The sequence below is a fragment of the Protopterus annectens genome, chromosome 2.part2 (genome assembly GCF_019279795.1).
Source record: "Protopterus annectens isolate FY-2018-M chromosome 2.part2, PAN1.0, whole genome shotgun sequence".
NCBI classification, from domain to species: Eukaryota; Metazoa; Chordata; order Ceratodontiformes; family Protopteridae; genus Protopterus; species Protopterus annectens.
Window position 1 is genome coordinate 973,997,315 of NC_056730.1, and position 19,316 is coordinate 974,016,630.

Genomic DNA, 19,316 nt, shown 5'->3' on the forward strand with positions numbered 1-19,316 from the left:
AGGATCCATAAGGTTTCTGCTTAAATTGTCTGCCAGAGTGTTTTGTTTTCCTGGCAGGAATTGAGCTTGAAGACGTATTTGGTAGGTCAAAGCTGTGTCCCACAGTGCCATGGCTAATCTGCATAGGGGGCATGAGTGTGTGCCCCCTTGCTTGTTTATATACCACATGACTGTGGTGTTGTCCGTCTTTATCAGTAGTTGTCCTGGATGAAGCAAGTCCTTGGAGGTTGTTAGGGCATTTTGAACAGCTAGCATCTCTTTCTGGTTGACATGTAGATGCATTTGCTTTGGTGCCCATATGCCCTGAATGCATCTTCCTGCCACGTGGGCCCCCCAGGCATAATCTGATGTGTCGGTTGTTAAGGTTTGGCTGGCAGGGGGTAGAGTGAAGGGCCATCTCATGTTTTGGTGACAGGCCCTTGCCCACCACAGAAACTCCTGTTGCAGGCAGGGAATGAGAGGAATCATTGTTTCCAGACTGTGTGAATGTTGACTCCATAAACTTTTTAGGTACCACTGAAGTTTTCTCATATGCAGTCTTGCATATGGAATTAGCAGGGTGCAGGATGCCATGAAGCCCAGAGCCTGAAGAATTTGTCTTGCAGAAGACTGGGTTTTTGTTGCCATCAGTTTGAAGTAAGTAGTCAGTTGCCTTTGTTTGTCTGGCGTGAGGTAAGCCATCTGGGCAGTTGTATTCAAGCTTGCACCCAGGAATGTTATCTTTTGAGAAGGTACCAGTTTTGATTTCTTTTCGTTTATTGTGTACCCCCGCCATGTCAGAAGCCTTTTCACAAACGCCAGGTGTCGAAGAAGAGTGTCCTTGTTCTCTGCTTGAATGAGGCAGTCATCCAACTAAGGATATATCTGTATACTTCTTTGTCTGCAAAATGCAATTACTGGTGCCAGACACTTTGTAAAGACCATGGGCGCAGTAGATAAGCCAAAGGGCAGTGCAGAGAATTGGTAATGCATTAAGCCAGCCTTGAATCTGAAGTATCTTCTGCACAACTGTCTTATTGGGACATGCAGGTATGCCTCTTTTAGGTCTAAAGTCACCAGCCAAGCTTATTTGCTCAGCATGGGCAGAAGCTGCTGCAAAGTCAGCATCTTGAATTTTGGAATGTCCAGGTATGTGTTCAAAATTGATAAATCCAGTATTGGCCGCCAGGCCTTGTCCTTTCTGGGTACCAAAAACAGTCTTGAGTAAAAACCTTGTCCTTTTTCCTGTTCTGGTACTGTCTGAATGGCCCCCATATCCACGAGTGACGTAACCTGTTTCTGTGCCTCTGCCCATTGATTTTTTGGCAGATCTGGCCAACCATTTGCCATTGGCAGAGTGTGGAAATGGAATCTGTATCCCTGTGATACGATGTTTAGTACCCACTTGTCCTGGAATATTAACTGCCAATTTTGAGCGAAAAGTGCTAATTTTCCCCCTATGGGTGCTGCCAAAAGATAAGTGCTTGGTGTAGGCAGAGGGAAGTCATTGGGATTGCTTTCTGTAGGTTTGCGCTTTATCTCCTCCATATTTGGAGGTGGATGCCCCCCATTGCTTTGACCTGTATGAGTCTTGCGCCTGGTATCTGGAACCCTTAGGGCGTCTGGGTTTGCCCCTTTGAGCTGTGTCTGACACAGGAAAGGACCAATTTTTTGTAGGCCAGTGTCTACTGAATCTTGGTGGCTGCACTTGTAAGAAGTCTTTAACAGTTTACATAGACTTAGCTTTGTCTTCCGTTTTCTTTAAAACCTCTTCTGCCTTAATACCAAACAGAGAATCATGCTGTAAAGGTGCATCTAGCAATTTAGCTTTAACATGATCAGACAATTTTGTTCCTTTAACCAGGCATGCCTCCTAATCACAGATCCAGTAACTGCAGCCCTGCAGGAGGCCTCTAAAGAATCAAAACCACATTGCAAAGTATGCTTTCCAACTTGTTCAGCTGCATGCAATAATTCCTGCAATTCTTTATTTTCTGCACATTCTGAAATCAACATAATTTTCTGTTTCAGCAATCCCATAACATGTTGTTGGTACTTAAGCATATGAAATTGACAGTTTAAGGCCCCGATTGCCAAGGCTGCAGATGTATAAACCTTTTTCCCCATCTGTCTAGTGTCCTTGAATCTCTGTCAGAGGGGGTAGGATTTTTTGCTGTTGAGGCCTTTAACTCCCTTTGGACCCTGTGAAATAGTTTCAGGATCAGCAGCAGGGTTTCTAAATAAAAAAATGATGCGAGTCAGGGACCCTGTAATATCTGTCAGGCTTACTGGGAGCCGGAGGTAAGGAGTCAGGGGTCAGGGCTTGACTCCGAAAACACATCATCCACAATGTCTAAAACAGGGGGAATGGCTAAAGGTTTGTGCTGAGGCAGAAGAAGGAAATCCCTGAGCCTCTTTTTTGATTCTGAGAAGTCTTGACTCTCCCAGTGAAAATGCTCATAGGTTGGTACTAGGCCATCAGCCCTAGGGCCTATACAAGCCTTGCCATAGCAATTTCCTGGCTATTTCTTCCCACACTATTTACTTCCCTGGACCCCTGTCTAGCAGAGCGACTGACGTGATCCCCGGGGTGAATTTCCTTTCTCCCATCCAATCGTCCCTATTTCACAGGGTTCCCTCAAAGTAATGCAAGGTTTCTCCAAATGAATAATCCTCAGGAGGAGATGCAGATGGAATAGACTCCTCAGCATCAGAATCCTCATAAGGAGGTAAAGATAATTCCTGATCAGAAGAGGAATCAGACGAAATATAAACCTGATCTGAAGATTCATAATCAGTGTCTTGCCTAGGTCTCTTATCTAGAGGGGATGGGTACCCCTGATTAAGGTAATAAGGTCTTCAGCCATTTTGATCATCTGTTTTTTAGCACAGAGGCCTGTGCACATGGCTCAGGCGTCGGTTTTTTAGTTTTAGAAGTTGCTTTTGTCTTTGATTTTGCAGCTGTCGTCTGTTTGATATACAAATGTTGAGGTCTGAATACACCCTCAGAAGCCAGTGTCTGCTCAGCGGCTCTGGACCCATCCGAGGGAGATACATCCATCGGTCCAATACCTCGAGTATCTTGCGGCATGCCGGACTCCACATGGGTGTCGGTAGAGGCCTGCGACTCGAAGGTAGCAGGTATCAGGGGCTGCGAAAGCGCCTCACTGAGTACCGGCGAACCGGCGACTGGCTTAGGAGAAGCTTCGTCGTCTGTTTTGGATCTCGACTGCCTTTCTCTGTCCTTTTCTTTGCGTTTTTTATGTACTCCGGTAGTTGGATTGCTATCAGATGACATTTCTGGGTAGTTAAATCTGTTTCCAAAATACTTGGATGCAAAAATATACCGACGCTTAATAGTGCGTTGGTTAAATCTAGCACAAAACCGACAGCCAGGCACGTTGTGATCAGGGCCTAGGCAAGGAATACAGTATAAATGGAAATCCTTATGAGGTATTTGCTTCCCACAAGTAATACAATTATTAACTTTTTCTGACATCAGTAAAAAGAAAGAAAAAAGTTTCCCCAATGGGGTACTTAGCTTTAGTGAAGACTTTGGTTCTGAAACTCAAACTCGAATATTTCAGTAGTCGGCCTACCGGCACTTGCAAAATGCTTCTGCTTCGGGCACCGCACGGCAAGAAAGACTAAAGAAAATGGCATCGGCTGCATGTTTTATACCCCTGACGACCTGACGTCATGGAAGAGAAGACAGCAACCGATGCAGGACCCAAGACTTTGGAATTCAGGCCGACTGAGGGCAACCTGCCAGCAGATTACCCAAATGTAATGACTGCAACAGTGAAATACGAAGAACATCTGGTCTGTGGCATCAACAGGACTTATTGGCGGGAAAGATTTGTGTCCCAGAAACTCCCCTTTTTGTGGAAGAGACTCCCTCTCCATGTAAAGCAGAGTGCCTCATCAAACCTTTTTAAGCACAACCTGGATAACTGGATGAGGAACAGAAAATACTCCCCTGGGATTCCACCTATGTCCCTGCTGGACAGTGGCATAAGGTGCTGATTTGTTGGAACATGGGCTAAATTCCTGGCTAGGCTTGCAAGGGCCTCAGGGCCAACAGCCTAGTAACTTCCTATGATCCTATAATCTGCATCATGCACATGACATTTAGAAACATGTTTATACTAAATCTAGATTAAAAAAGGCAAAAGTAATGAATTACAGCAGTCTGGAAATATCCATGTACATATCCCCACCTTTTACTTTGCACAATATCAACGCAAAAAGTCTCTTCAAAAATAGTGAACATTCTACATTTCACCATGAAAACATGAAATTGCAAGAAAAAGAAAATGTCTTGCACAAGAAGCAAACACTTTTGAATTCATATGGAGAAGAAGAACTCCCACAACCTCTCCTTATTCCAGTCACCAAACAAGTTATCATAACTGGGAGAAGTGTTAAGTACTTGTTTTTTGTACAAAAACTCAAGTTTTTGCCCTTTATCATTCTTCCATTTTTGAAAGAGTGCTTTAACTCATCTCACTTCATCTAAAAACTTTATATTTCACAAAATGAAATTATACCACAACTCTATACAGAATTTAAGAACAGTATAAACTATAGCTCTGAATCACCCTCCCCGGCTGAAAAATCATATATGATTGTCAGTCATTTCACTAAAATGCATCAACAATCTGTCAGCTCCATGGGGTAGAGGAATAAAGCCAAGACTATGGCAGAGGATACATGAGTTTGAATAGTTGCTTGAGTACTTGTACAAGCTGGTGTGGGAGGACACGAGTGAACGGCTGCTTTAGGATTTGTCCATCGTGGGGGCAGAAGCAGCTCTAGTTGTTACACCCCATGGAATCTAGACCTAAAAAGTGCACACTGCTACTGGTGTTTCCACTGTAAGAAGTACGCTTTCTCAGGATGACAGCTACAATGCAGTTCATAACAGCTTCCAAGGGGGGTTGCTCCACTGAGGGAAAGGGTAGGCTGCCCCCACAAAACAAACAAGATAGCTTGTTCTCTATCCTACCATTTGACTCTCGCTATAAGATAAATGGGCCAGTTGGGATTCCCACATACCTCTAAACTGTCCAGATCTTCACAGAATGTCCAGGATATTTGCCTCACATTTTTGCTTTATTCCTCATAAAATTTCTCGTTTTCTGGCAAATCACCGTGTTAATCTGAGGACTGAAGTCACTAAATAATGGCATACATTTCAGTTGTTTCATACTTCATATCCTTCAGAAAATGTATGTTAGCACAAACCTTGTTACTCTAGCAACTTTCCAAGTTTATAAGAGCAATATTTAAAATATGTCCCTATTTTTGGACTTCTGTCCCCCCATTTTTCAAGTTTTGTCCAGATTTCTTGCACTAAGAGGTTGAGAGGTGTGATTCGCCAACAAGAACACATGCACAGTATGGCTCTTGCCTAGCCAGAGGATGCCCAGCCCACCCGTCAGTCCTGGCAGAAAGTACAGTTGTGTACACTTACCATAAATGTAGATGTTAGAGTGTCTTCACTGTTGCAGTCATCACATTTGGGTTATCTGCTTGCAGTAGACCTCAGTCGGCCTGATTAACAAAGTCTTGGGTCCTGCATCGGTTACTGTCTCTTACTCCATGACGTCAGGTCGTCAGGGGTATAAAACATGCAGCCGACACCATTACATCAGTTTTTCTTGCCCCAGATGTCAGGTGCCCCCCTAATGAGAAGTAATTAAATCTATAAATATACAAGGTTATACCTCCAACAAAAAAGCAAATACACCAAAAAGTTTTTAATATAGTAAAGGAGAGTAGAGGTATAGCCAAAAGAAGTCAGGGGGGCTGGAGGGAGGACAACCAGGACTGCAACAGTGAATACACTTGAACATCTACATTTATGGTAAGTGTACACAACTGTACTATGGTCTTCGTGTTTCACTGCTGCAGTCATCACATCTGGGTAGATTCCCAAAGCTAAGGATGGGAGGAGGAATTCAGATAGCATTAGGACCAGCTATAAGGCCCTACAAGACTACAGTGGCAAAGCCAGCTCTGGATTTAGAGAAAATTGGCAAATGGTAATGCTTGGTGAAAGTATGTGCATAACTCCAGGTAACAGCTTCTAGGATGTCCCTGGTAGGGACACCTCTGAGAAAAGCTGTAGAGGTAGATGCAGCCCTGGTTGAGTGGGATCTGATCCCCTGTGGGATATGTTTTCCATGGTGCTTATAGCAGAAATTAATGCAATGGCCTATCCATTTAGAAATGGTTTGCTTTGAAATAGCCTTCCCCTCTGTCCCTGCAGCAAATGCCACCAGAAGTTGTTTAGACTTCCTTTGAGGCTTAGTCCTGTCCAAGTAGAGTCTAAGTTGTCTGTGCACATCTAAGGAGTGCAGTATCCGTTCCCCTTTGTTCTGTGGATTAGGAAAGAAGGTTGGCAAATGAATGGACTGATTAAGGGCCACACTGGATACCACTTTGGGCATGAAAGAGGGATTGGTTCTGAGGGACACCCTGTCCGCATGAAAGATGATGAAAGGCTCCACTGCCATAAGAGCCTGTAATTCAGATACCCTTCTTGCTGAAGTGATTGCTACAAGGAAAGCTGTTTTCCAAGAAAGGAATTTTAAATCTGCAGTAGCAGCTGGCTCGAAAGGAGGAAGAGTGAGTTTCCCCAATACAAAGTTAAGGTCCCAGGCTGGAGTTGGAGCTCTCCTGGGTGGTCTTAAATTTTTGGCCCCTCTGAGGAACTGCTTGAGCAGTGGATGAGAGAAGAGGGGAGGTTCTGTGTTGTAATGAGCTGAAATGGCTGAGGCGTGAATTTTGATGGAGGAAAAAGACAGGTTCTTGTGAAGCATCTCAGTTAAGTATTGTAAAATATGAGGTAAATTGGCCGCTGCTGTGCTCATCCCTTGAGAATGGTTCCAGGCACAGAATCTTTTCCATTTTTCAGCATAAGATTTTCTAGTACTAGGCCTCCTTGCCTCTAAAATGATATCCATCACTGGTTTATTGAGGGATGGTAAAGGAGAGATTAGGTAAATAGCCAGGCTACTAGGTTCAGTGTTTGAAGCTGAGGGTGCAGAATCTGGTTCTCCTGCTGAGACAACAGGGTAAGAGTCTGAGGCAGGTGCCATGCAGCCAGCATTGACACACTGCGAAACAGGGGGTACCAGTATTGGCATGGCCAGTCTGGTGCAATCAAAATTGTCCTTGATTTGTCCTGTTTGATGTTTCGTAGTACTTTGGAGAGCAGAGGCAGAGGAGGAAAGGCATAAACTGATAGGTTTTTCCAACTGAAGGACAGAGCATCCACTTTCCAAGCTTGTTTGTGAGGAGTCCTTGTGCAAAATTTGTCCAATTGATAGTTCTGGGAGGAGGCAAACAGGTCTATATCTGGGCTCTCCCATTTGCTTGTCAACATGTTGAAAATCCTTGGTTCCAGTTTCCACTCATGTGGGTCCATGAGGTTTTTGCTTAGTCTGTCTGGCAGTGTATTTAGTTTTCCTGGCAGGAATTGAGCTTGTAGATGCACTTGGTAGCTCAAGGCTGTGTTCCACAATGCCATGGCTAGTCTGCAGAGGGGATAAGAATGTGTACCCCCTGCTTATGTACCACATAAGAGTGGTGTTGTCTGTCTTTACCATTAATTGTCCTGGAAGAATGTGGTCTTTGAAAGCTGTCAGAACATTCTGTACAGCTAACATTTCTTTTTGACTGATATGCAGGTGCATCTGACTTGGGTTCCATTTGCCCTGAATGCACTTCCCTGCCAGGTGCACCCCCCCCCCCATGCATAGTCTGATGCGTCTGTTAGGGTTTGGGCGGCAGGGGGTAGTAGGAATGGTAGTCCCTTGTTTTGGTTGCAGGCCTCTGCCCACCAAAGGAACTCTAGGCGTAGGCAAGGTATGATAGGAATCATTGCTTCTAGATCCTCAGAATGTGGATACCATAGGCTTTTTAGATACCACTGTAGTTTCCTCATATGCAGTCTTGCATATGGAATTAGCAGAATGCAATGCTTGTAGTATTTGCCTTGCAGATAGCAGGGTTTTTGTGGCCACTTGTTTGAAGTAGGTTGTCAAATGAATTTGTTTCTCTGGCGTGAGGAAAGCCATCTGGGAAGTTGTATTCAAGCTTGCTCCCAGGAATATAATTTGTTGACAGGGTACCAGGTATGATATCTTTTCGTTTATGGTGTACCCCAGACAAGTTAGCACCCTTTGTACAAAGGTCAGATGATTCAAAAGTATGTCCTGGCTTTCTGCCTGAATTAGACAATCGTCCAGGTATGGGTATATTTGAATGTTTCTTTGCCTGCAAAATGCAATGATTGGAGCTAGGCACTTTGTGAATACCTTGGGTGCTGTAGATAAGCCAAAGGGCAGTGCAGAGAACTGATAGTGTGTGTAGTCTGCTTTGAAGCGTATGTATCGTCTGCAAGATTCCCTGATTGGGATGTGCAGGTATGCTTCCTTTAAATCTAGTGTTACCAACCAGGCATCCTTGCCGAGCATAGGAAGTAACTGGTGAAGAGTCAGCATCTTGAATTTTAGAATCACCAAAAAGGTGTTTAGAGTAGACAGGTCCAGGATAGGACATCACGAATTGTCTTTTCTGGGCACCAGTAGAAACCTTGCCCCTTTTCCTCTTCTGGTACCAACTGGATAGCCCCTATGCTTAAGAGAGAGAGTACTTGCTTTTAGGCCTCTGCTCACTGATCTGGGGGTAGATCTGGCCAACCGCTTGGTTTTGGTAACGTGTGGAAGTGAAATCTGCATCCTTGGGACACTATATTTAAAACCCATTTGTCCTGAGTAAGGAGTTCCCAGTTCTTTGCATGAAAAGCAACATTTCCCCCCAAAGGGGCAGTCAGTTGAGAAGTGCTTGGAAGTTTTAAAAAGAAGTCATTGAGACAGTTTACCACAGGGGGGAGTTTTATTACTCCTAGATTTGGAAGTGGAGGCCCCCACTGCTTAGTCCTGTGTGTACCTTTGGACTGAAGCCTGGGTGCTCTGCTGGATCTGGGTTTGGACTGAGGAGGTCTGGAAGAGGCAGGAAATGACCAATTCTTAGAAGGCCAATGCCTACTAAATATTGGAGGTTGTACTTGTAAAAAATCTTTAACAGTTTGCATAGATTTAGCTTTTTCCTCCATCTTTTTAAGAACTTCTTCTGCCTTGTTGCCAAACAGGTGATCCTGATTTAAGGGAGCATCCAGTAATTTAGCTTTAACATGATCTGGCAAGGATTGCTCCTTAAGCCAGGCATTCCTTCTAAGTACAGACCCAGTGACAGCAGCCCTGCAAGATGCCTCTAGTGAATGAAAACCACATTGCAAAGTATGTTTTCCAACTTGTTCAGTAGAATGCATTAAATCCTGTAAATCCTTATTTTCAGCACAATCAGGAATCAACATCATTTTCTGTTTAAGCAATCCAATAATATGCTGCTGATACTTTAACATATGAAACTGGCAGTTTAAAGCTCTAATGGCCAAAGTTGCAGAAGTGTATACCTTCTTACCCCATCTATCCAGAGCCCTGGAGTCTTTATCAGAGGGGGTAGGAGTTTTGGCAGTAGTAGCTTTAATGCCCTTGGGTCCCTGTGAAATGGTCTCAGGATCCACAGTAGGGTTTTTGAAAAGGAACTTGTGAGAGTCAGGAACCCTGTAATATCTATCAGGTTTTCTGGGAGCGGGAGGTAAAGCGTCAGGGGCCAAGCTAGATTCCGAAAAGGCATCATCAACAATGTCTAGTACAGGAGATATGGCTAAAGGCCTGTGCTGGGGCAGGAGTAAGAAATCCCTAAGCCTCTTTTTCGAATCAGAGAAATCCTGACTTTCTCAAAGAAAATGCTCCCTGAGAGTATGCAAGGTCTCACCAAAAGAGAAATCCTCTGGGGGGGGGGCAGAGGGAATAGAGTCCTCAGCATCAAAATCCTCATAGGTAGATAAGGGTAAATCCTGGTCATCAGAGGAAACAGAAATTTCAGAATCCTGGTCAGAAGTATCATAAGCAAACTCAGTCCTAGGTCTCTTAGAGGGGGAAGGTTGGCTTCCCCTGATTAAACTAATAAGGTCTTCAGCCATTCTTATCATTTGCTTTTTAGGCATAGAGGCCTGACCATGCGGTCTGGGTGTCAGTTTTCTAGGCATGGTTCGAGTTTTAGGCCTTGAAGAAGAAGATGGCATCGGTTTAATATGCAAGTCAGTAGGCCTGAATACACCCTCAGAAGCTGGTGCCTGCACAGTGGCTCCAGACCCATCCAAGGTAGAGACATCCGCAGGTTCCACAGTTGAAGCATCTCGCGGCATACCGGAATCTGAATAAGTCTCAATAGAGGCCTGCGAATCTGAAGTAGCGGGTATTAGCGGCTGCGAAAGTGCCTCACTGAGTACCGGTGAACTGGCGACTGGCTTAGGAGAAGCATCGTCGGCAGCTTTGAACCTAGGTGGCCTGTCTCTGTCTTTATCTTTGCATTTTTTCGGAATATCGGTAGTCGGATGGCTTACCGAAGACATATCAGGATAATTGAACCGCGCACCAAAATATTTAGAAGCAAAAATATACCAACAATGGATAGCTTGTGGTTTAAGTACGGCAAAAAAACGACAATGGGGTACATCATGGTCAGGGCCTAGGCAAGGAATACAGTATGAATGAAAATCTTTATGAGGTATTTGCTTGCCACAAGAAATGCAATTATTTACTTTTACTGACATCGATTTAGAGCAAGAAAAAGTTTCCCCAATGGGGTACTTAGCTTTTAGTTGAAGACTTTGGTTCTGAAACTCGAAAACGAAAATTTCCGGAGACGGCCGACTGGCACTTGTGAACTGCTTCTGCTTCGGGCACCGCACAGCAAAGAAAGACTGATGTAATGGTGTCGGTTGCATGTTTTATACCCCTGACGACCTGACGTCACGGAAGAAGAGACAGCAACCGACGCAAGACCCAAGACTTTGTTGATCAGGCCGACTGAGGGCTACTGCAAGCAGATAACCCAAATGTGATGACTGCAGCAGTGAAACACAAAGAAAGTACAGTTTTGTACCTACCATAAATGTAGATGTCCGATAGGCATGCATCTGCAGTCCTTACAAATGGGTTGTCCTGTCGTCAGGCAGCCCTTCGGTCGGCCGGATTCCAAAGTCTGGGTCTGGCCTCGGCTGGTGTCGCACTTCACCCGACGTCATAGCGGCAGTTCTTCGGGTATAAAGGCATCAGCCGACGCCATTTTCCTCAGTGTTTCTTGCCCCAGATGCCAGGTGCCCTCTAGGAAGGCTAAATTTGGATAAATGCAAATGGTTCCAAATAGTAGAGAGCAAACAAAAAATAAGCATGTATGTACATATATACAAACAAATACACCATAATAGATTCCCCCAGCTAGCTACAAGATGGGCAAATACCCTAGGAGTACCACAGAGGGGAAGGAGGGTGGGTAATCCTGACTGCAGATGCATGCCTATCGGACATCTACATTTATGGTAGGTACAAAACTGTACTATGTCCTTCAAGGATGCATCTGCAGTCCTTACAAATGGGTAGAATACCATAGCCAAACTAGGGGAGGAGGAGAAATTAGATTATGGTGTAGTTAAGATCCCTTGCAAAACAGCAGTGGCAAAACCTGCTCGGGATCTGGAGTATAAAGGTAAATTATAATACTTGGCAAATGTATGCACGGAGCTCCAAGTAGCAGCCTCTAAAATGTCTTTGGTAGCCACTCCTCGTAAGAAAGCTGTGGTAGTGGCTGTAGCCCTTGTAGAGTGAGGCCTGATGTTTTCTGGAGTTTTCTTCCCATGGTAGGAGTAACAAAATCTAATGCAATTTCCTATCCACTTAGAGATTGTCTGTTTTGAAATTGCTTTTCCTTCCATTCCTGTCGCATATGCTACCAGTAGCTGGTCAGTCTTTCTATTGCTCTTGGTCCTGTCCAGGTAGTAACGTAATTGTCTATGTACATCCAAGGTATGCAACAGTCTTTCTCCCCTGTTCTGTGGGTTGGGGAAGAATGTAGGTAGGTGGATAGCTTGATTTAAAGATACCCTGGAGACCACCTTTGGCATAAAAGTAGGATTAGTTCTCATGGACACTCTATCTTGATGGAAGATCAGGAAGGGCTGTACTGCCATTAATGCCTGTAGCTCAGATACCCTTCTTGCTGAAGTGATTGCAAGCAGGAAAGCAGTTTTCCATGATAAGTACTGTAATTCTGCTGTTGCTGCTGGCTCGAAAGGAGGGAGTGTCAACTTTTCTAGCACAAAGTTCAAGTCCCATGCTGGCAATGGTGGCTTCCTAGGTGGTTTTACATTTTTAATTCCTCTCAGAAACTGCTTGAGCAGAGGATGTGAGAAGAGTGGAGGATCCAAGTTGTATTCTGCTGAAATAGCTGATGCATGAATCTTAATGGAAGAATAGGACAGGCCGTTGTGGAAGAGCTCTGCCAAGTATTCCAGGATGTTAGCTATGTTTACCAGTGACACATTCTCTCCTTTTGCAGTACTCCAAATGAGATATCTTTTCCATTTTGCTGAATAATTTTTTTCTTGTTGAGGGTCTGCGAGCCTCCAAGATAATGTCTTTAACCCTTTGAGATAAATCTGGGTTATTTGGTCTTATGCAATGCTCCAGGCAGCCAGCTGCAGTGTTTTCAGGTTTGGATGCAGGGTTTTGAAGTTGTTTTGTGTTAACAGCAAGGGAACTAGGGGCAGAGGCCATATTTGTTCCCAAGACATACTCCTCAGTAATGGGTACCAATGTTGCCTTGGCCAGTCCGGAGCTATCAGGATGATCCTTGGACAGTCTTCTTTGATCCTCAATAGCACCTTGTGCATCAAAGGAAGAGGTGGGAATGCATATGCTGTCAGGTTTTTTCAACTGAAAGATAGGGAGTCCACTTTCCAAGCAAGTGGGTGGTACGTCCTTGTGCAGAATTTTTTCAGTTGGTGATTGTGTGGGGATGCAAATAAGTCTATTTCTGGTAGTCCCCATTTCCCTGTAATGGTTTTGAAGATGTCCGGATGCAGCATCCATTCGTGGGCATCCGTGGTAGTTCTGCTTAGGATGTCTGCTAGTATATTTTCTTTTCCTGGCACAAAAATTGCTTGTGACTGAATGTTGAAGCTCAGTGCCACCTTCCAGAGGTCCATTGCCATCCGGCATAGAGGGTATGAATGTGTGCCTCCCTGTTTGTTGATGTACCACATAACTGTGGTGTTGTCCGTCCTTATCAGCAGTTGACCCTGTCGAAGAAATGGTCTGAATGCCTGAATTGCCAGTTTTACTGCCAGCATTTCCTTTTGATTTATGTGTAGGTGCAGCTGGTCTTGATTCCATAAGCCTTGTATGCACTTGTCCAGCATGTGTGCCCCCCAACCGAGGTCTGAGGCGTCTGTTGTGATGGTCTGGCTTGGTTGAGTGCTGTGGAAGGGCAGTCCCTTGTTTGATTGACAGGCCTGAGCCCACCATTGGAATTCTTGCTTCAGGCATGGAATTATTGGAATTTGGGTTTCTAGGCTGTGCTTGTGCTGAGACCATAAATTCCTTAGGTACCACTGTAACTTTCTCATATGTAGTCTGGCATGTGGAATCAATATTATGCAGGATGCCATGTAACCGAGAGCTTGCAGGACTTTTCTTGCTGTTAGCTGGTTCTGCTTTGTTAATGCCATGAAGTAGAAAGGGAGATGCTCCTGTTTTTCTACTGTCAGGAATGCCATTTGTTTTGTTGTGTCCAGATCTGCACCCAAGAAGGTTATCCTTTGGGATGGTATCAGCCTTGACTTTTTTATATTGATTGTGTATCCCAGGGCTTGTAGTAGATGAATGACCCTTTGCAAATCTCTTGTTAATTTGTTTTTGTTGTCCGCTTGTAACAGGCAGTCGTCCAGGTAAGGGTAAATTTGAATTCCCTGAAGCCTGTAATGAGCAATTACTGATGCCAGGCATTTCGTGAATACTCTGGGCGCAGTAGATAAGCCAAAGGGCAATGCTGAGAATTGATAATGCTCTGATCCTGCAAGAAATCTGAGGTATCTTCTGCAATTTGGTCGTATGGGGACGTGCAGGTATGCCTCCTTGAGATCTAGAGTTACCAGCCAAGACTCCTTGCCCAGCATGGGAAGAAGCTGCTGTAGGGTCAGCATTTTGAATTTTGGAACAATGAGGTATGTGTTTAAAGCGGACAGGTCGAGAATAGGTCTCCATTGGTTTTCTTTTCTTGGTACCAGGAAGAGTCTGGAGTAAAATCCTTGCCCTTATTCCATAGATGGTACCCTTTCTACAGCTCTCATCCTTAGTAAGTGAGTTATTTGTTCTAGAGCTTCTGTCTTCTGATTTGGAGGTAGGTTTGGCATTCCTCTCTTCCTTGGTAGAGTATGGAAGTGAAACCTGTAACCTTGGTCTATTGTCTGTAAAATCCATTTGTCTCCTGTGATGTAATGCCAGTTTACTGAAAATAAGGCTAGCTTCCGCCTAAGGGTGCCTCTAGTTGTTCCCTGGTAGGCGGTGCCAGAGCCAAGTCACTGTGATTGTCCTGTGGAAGTGGTGGTGGCTGGATCTGTGGCTGCACCTCGCTGGTTGTTAGCCTGCCACTGACGCCCCTGTAGGCACCTCTGGATTGACCCCTGCCTCTTGAGCGCCTATTCCTGCCTCTCGAGGTCTGGAGGTGTCTGGAAAGGACCAATTCTTGGAAGGCCAGTTCCTGCTAAACCTTGGTGGCTGGACCTGCAAGAAATCCTTGACTGTCTGTACAGATTTTGCTTTCTCTTCCACCTTCTTCAGCACCTGCTGTGCAGGGGAGCCAAACAAATTGAGCTTATCCATGGGAGCATCTAGGAGCTTTGATTTAACATGGTCTGGTAAGGACTGCTCTTTTAACCATGCATGTCTTCTGATCACTGTGCCAGTCATGGCTGATCTAAAGGAAGCCTCCAGTGCATCATAGCCACATTTTAAGGAATGATTACTGACCTGCTGAATGTTATGTACCATTTCCTGTACAGATTTTTTGTCTAATGGTTCATCCGAGGACAGTTTTTTAGTTAACTGTTCTAACATAAATTCCTGATACTGAATCATGTGGAATTGACAGTTCAAGGCCCTAGCTGAAAGAGTAGCAGAAGTGTAAATTTTCTTACCCCATCTCTCTAAGGCCCTAGATTCCCTTTCAGAGGGGAGGGGGTTTTTGGTAGCTGCTACAGCCTTGGGTCCCTGTGAGATAGTTTTGGGATCTGCAAAAGGGGCCTTATACAAATGATAATGTGTGTCCGGAACCCTGTAGTACCTATCGGGCTTAGCAGGGGCCGGAGGAAGAGAATCAGGAGCAGTACAAGCATCATTAAAAGAATCATCCACAACAGTAAGTACTGGAGGAATGGCTAAAGGCCTATGCTGTGGCAAATGCAAAAAGGTTCTAAGCCTTTTCCTAGAGTCTGAAAAATCCTGGCCCTGCCACTGAAATTGTTCCCTCATAGCATGCAAGGTTTCCCCAAAAGAAAATTCCTCAGGAGGAGAGGCAGAAGGAATGGACTCTTCTGCATCAGAGTCCTCATAAGGAGAAAAAGGGCCCTCTGGAGGGTTTGAATTATCTGACTCATCAGAGGAGCCATCTGAAGAAACTGGCTCAGGGGGCTCTACTCTAGTCCTCTTCTCTGGAGGTGGGTGAGAGGCCCTGTCTGGATGTGGTTGGGATCCCGGATCAAAGAAATGAGATCCTCTGCTAGACTAAGCATTTGTGAACTAGAACTAGGCCTGTGAGAGGGGGTCTTAGCAGGCACAGTTTTGGTAGTTTTTGCTGCTTTAGCCCTGGCAAAGGCCTTAATCGACATGGATGCAGGAGGCCTAGCAGCTCCACGTGCAGGGGTAGAAATATCCAAAGCGATAGTATCAGATAAATCCTGTGAACCTGCAAGAGCAGGTGTGATTTCAGTAGCAGATTCAGCCAAGCTGGATGAGGCCTCGGTAAGTGGCAAGCTTTCGGCCGAAGGAAGAACCGTGGACTCGGTTTCAGCCGAAACCGAGACACTCGAGATTGGCTTAACCGCGGTTTCGGCCGAAACCGCGGACCGCGAGTGTCGGTCCTTTTCCTTGCGGTTTTTAGAAATTTGCGTAGTCGGAGTATCCGACGGCATAATGTAAGCAAAAGCGGAGCCAAAAAACTCTTCAGCAAATTCCGACCGACGTCTAAGCGTTCGTCGGTTGAAAGAAGCACAGGCTAGACAAGCTGCTACGTCGTGGTCTGGGCCTAAGCAAGGTAAGCAGTAAGAGTGGAAATCTTTATGAGGTATTTGTTTCCCACAATTTAAACAGTTATTCACTTTTTCTGACATCGGCTGAGGCAAGAAAGAGTCCCCAACGGGGTACTTAGCTTTTTAGAAGTCTTCGGTACTTGTAGTAGTAATCTCTGGTTCTGACCGACCAGCACTTGCGAACAGCTTCTGCTTCGGGCGCCACACGGCAAGAAAGACTGAGGAAAATGGCGTCGGCTGATGCCTTTATACCCGAAGAACTGCCGCTATGACGTCGGGTGAAGTGCGACACCAGCCGAGGCCAGACCCAGACTTTGGAATCCGGCCGACCGAAGGGCTGCCTGACGACAGGACAACCCATTTGTAAGGACTGCAGATGCATCCTTGAAGGACATCATCGAAAGAGTCAACTAGGTAAAGGAGGAAGGCGAATATGTTAGATTAGTCATAAAGGAAAAAAAATCATCAACAATAAAACTCCAAACACTGGTAAGGGTTTCTCATTTCTAACCAATGTTTTCTCAACCGCAGAATCAAGGACTTCATAAACAGATTTCATTCACCTGAAAAAGATGATATGAAAATCTTCCTCAATACTATACTTTGCCAGTACTGCATTTTAGGGCACTCTTACAAGATGCTAAAACAATAAAAACAAACCAGTGATATATGGACTTTAAAGGTAATAAAAAAAATGCAAGTCATGATAAGAAATCCAAGGCATAATTAGAACTGCTGACTTTTAAACATGATAAAGAACAAGCACTACATACACAAGTCTGTAAAAGGCATTACTGACAGCATCTTCCAGTGTGATGTGGGTTTGTGCCAGGCTTGCTTTGTATGTTACAAAATCATGTAAGAAGTATGTTCAAAATTTTAGTATAATCAGCCAAACCAGGTGGGGAAAACAACAGAATTAAGAAACCGTTTAACTATATTTTTTCTTTTCTTAACACATCACATTGCTCATAAGAGCACTTCTATGTGATGGTATTCTGCAAGACGTGTAGACCAACTTTTACACCAGTAGCTGACTTCAGCAGCTTGATATCTCAACAATAAACTTGACTGCATTCTAATTGCACTTAGTATGTATGATATCACAGTGTGTCCATCACTACTGGGTATAGCAACGATGTGGTCAGAACAGTAAAACATAAAAAAAATAATCTTTTAACACACCATACAGCTTGCCAACAAATAATTTTCTGAAGTACTAAAGGAGAAGGAAAGAAAAACTTAAGGATCTTGAGTATAAAAGATGCTGGCTGCGTGTTTTTTTTTTTTTTTTTAGTACACAGTACACTACCTCTTTAAAGCAAATTAATTACAACTTATGACAGCAGAGAAAAGTATGTGAGCAATCCTCTTATTGCTGCTGTCAAGCACTCTTACCTTGGAAACATTACTCAGCTGCAACCCACACTCCTTGTCTACTTGTTGGCAAAGGTTCTGCAACATAGATGCGTACTCCTTGTCACTTTTAATTCGCAAAGTCATGAATTTTTTAACATTTTCTAGCAGGCGTAATTCTCCATCTTGTAATTTTAAAAGTGCTTCATGAGAGTTTCTAAGATCACTTCCAAATCCCATTTTTCATAAGGCACTTTATGCTCCAAAAGCTACAAGGAGGGCCTTGGGGTCAGTGCATTCTCTAGAAAAGGAAAAAATAGCTGTTAAATATCATACAAGATGAATGTAACATATGACAAGTTAAATTTCTAATGATCATCATTTAAAGAACTGCAGGAGAAGTAGCACTCATCCTTGTTGGCATATTTCAATTTTATTCATTTATGAAGCAAGGATTTTAAGTTATAAGATCAATGTTTCTGTGTTTTGTTATGCAGCTGTTTAATGAACTAGTCTTTTAGTTGAAAAATGGCATGTTAGGTCAACAGTTGTAATTGTTTAATGACATTTTTGTGCAGCAGACAGTGGTGAGATTAAACACGGCTAGCATCCAGTCAGAATGGTACATTACAGGAACCAATTTTTTTAAGACTACAAAGTGTATTTTCAAAGTCCAAAGTCTTTGCAAATATTTGTTTTTTTTGGGGGGGTCTGTCGCAATCAAATTTAGTTTCACTGAAATCGTGGTGGTTTCAAACTGCAGCCTGCTTACAACATGATCCCAGACTGCTGTGAGATTTCTATCAGCTTTCTGACATAGCTGCACACAAGTAGCAGGTTGCAGCACAGCATGCCCTGCAAGTTTCACATGCAAAATGGACCTGGCTTCACAAATTTGAACCTCATTCTTTGGCAGTCATTACAAAGTGGATTTTAAGACAGACTAAAAACTTATCAAACATGTACAATAATTAACAGTAATTTGCAACCTATTCCCTTCCTACAAATAAAGTGCCCTTTACTTCTTTCCTATAGCCATCTGGAACAAAAACAACTATGGTATCATTTAAAGCTGTCATATATATGCAATCTGAGATGTTGTTTTAAATAAGCTAGTTTGCCGCAGCAGTATTGTTTATTGTTATGAATGCTGGGTCTTCAAGAATGTCAGCTCGCTCTTCTGCACTGATTATTTAGATGGTCAGCTAGTGCACTACTTTTCAAAATTCCTTTGAAGGATTCCCAAAAAAACATGCACAATAAAAAGAAAAATATTGCACTTAGGCTGATAGCACAAGAAGGCTGTAGTTAACTCTTACTTTTATTTTTGATTTATTTAGAGAATGCTTAGACTGTTTCATATGAACACAAAAAAGTTTATCTGCAAAGATTCTGCAACGCAGTAGTCAACCCAGTGAAGTAAACATGTGCAGACATAAACCGTCCAAGTCTTAATTAACTACCATGTATTTTAGCAACTGACAACTTACTCTGAAAGATGAAAGTTCTGTACTTACTATAATTCACAGGTTCATAGGAAGTTACTTGGCTAATGGCCCTAGGGCTTTTACAAACCTAGCCACATATCCCCCCCCCAAAGTACCCTAGCTGACCATACTTAGATGGTCGTTGTTTGCAGAGCGATACTATGATCAACACCAGGTGCCCCTCTCCATGACAGCCATAGGTGCCACCCCCATAGCGAATTTGTGGTTTCCCATCCAACTTTCAAGGTTGAGCTTAAATAGGGTCATAG

At 43.8% G+C, this 19,316-nt stretch overlaps 1 protein-coding gene across 1 annotated transcript in view; it reads right to left on the bottom strand.

Moving 5' to 3' along the window:
• Positions 1-19,316, bottom strand: part of FER (FER tyrosine kinase) — a gene marked incomplete in the record, with an annotated part of 3,568,968 nt that overhangs the window by 3,109,913 nt on the left and 439,739 nt on the right. Inside the window, 1 exon segment of the mRNA XM_044064275.1 lies at positions 17,603-17,861. Coding sequence (XP_043920210.1) covers positions 17,603-17,800 — 198 coding nt within the window.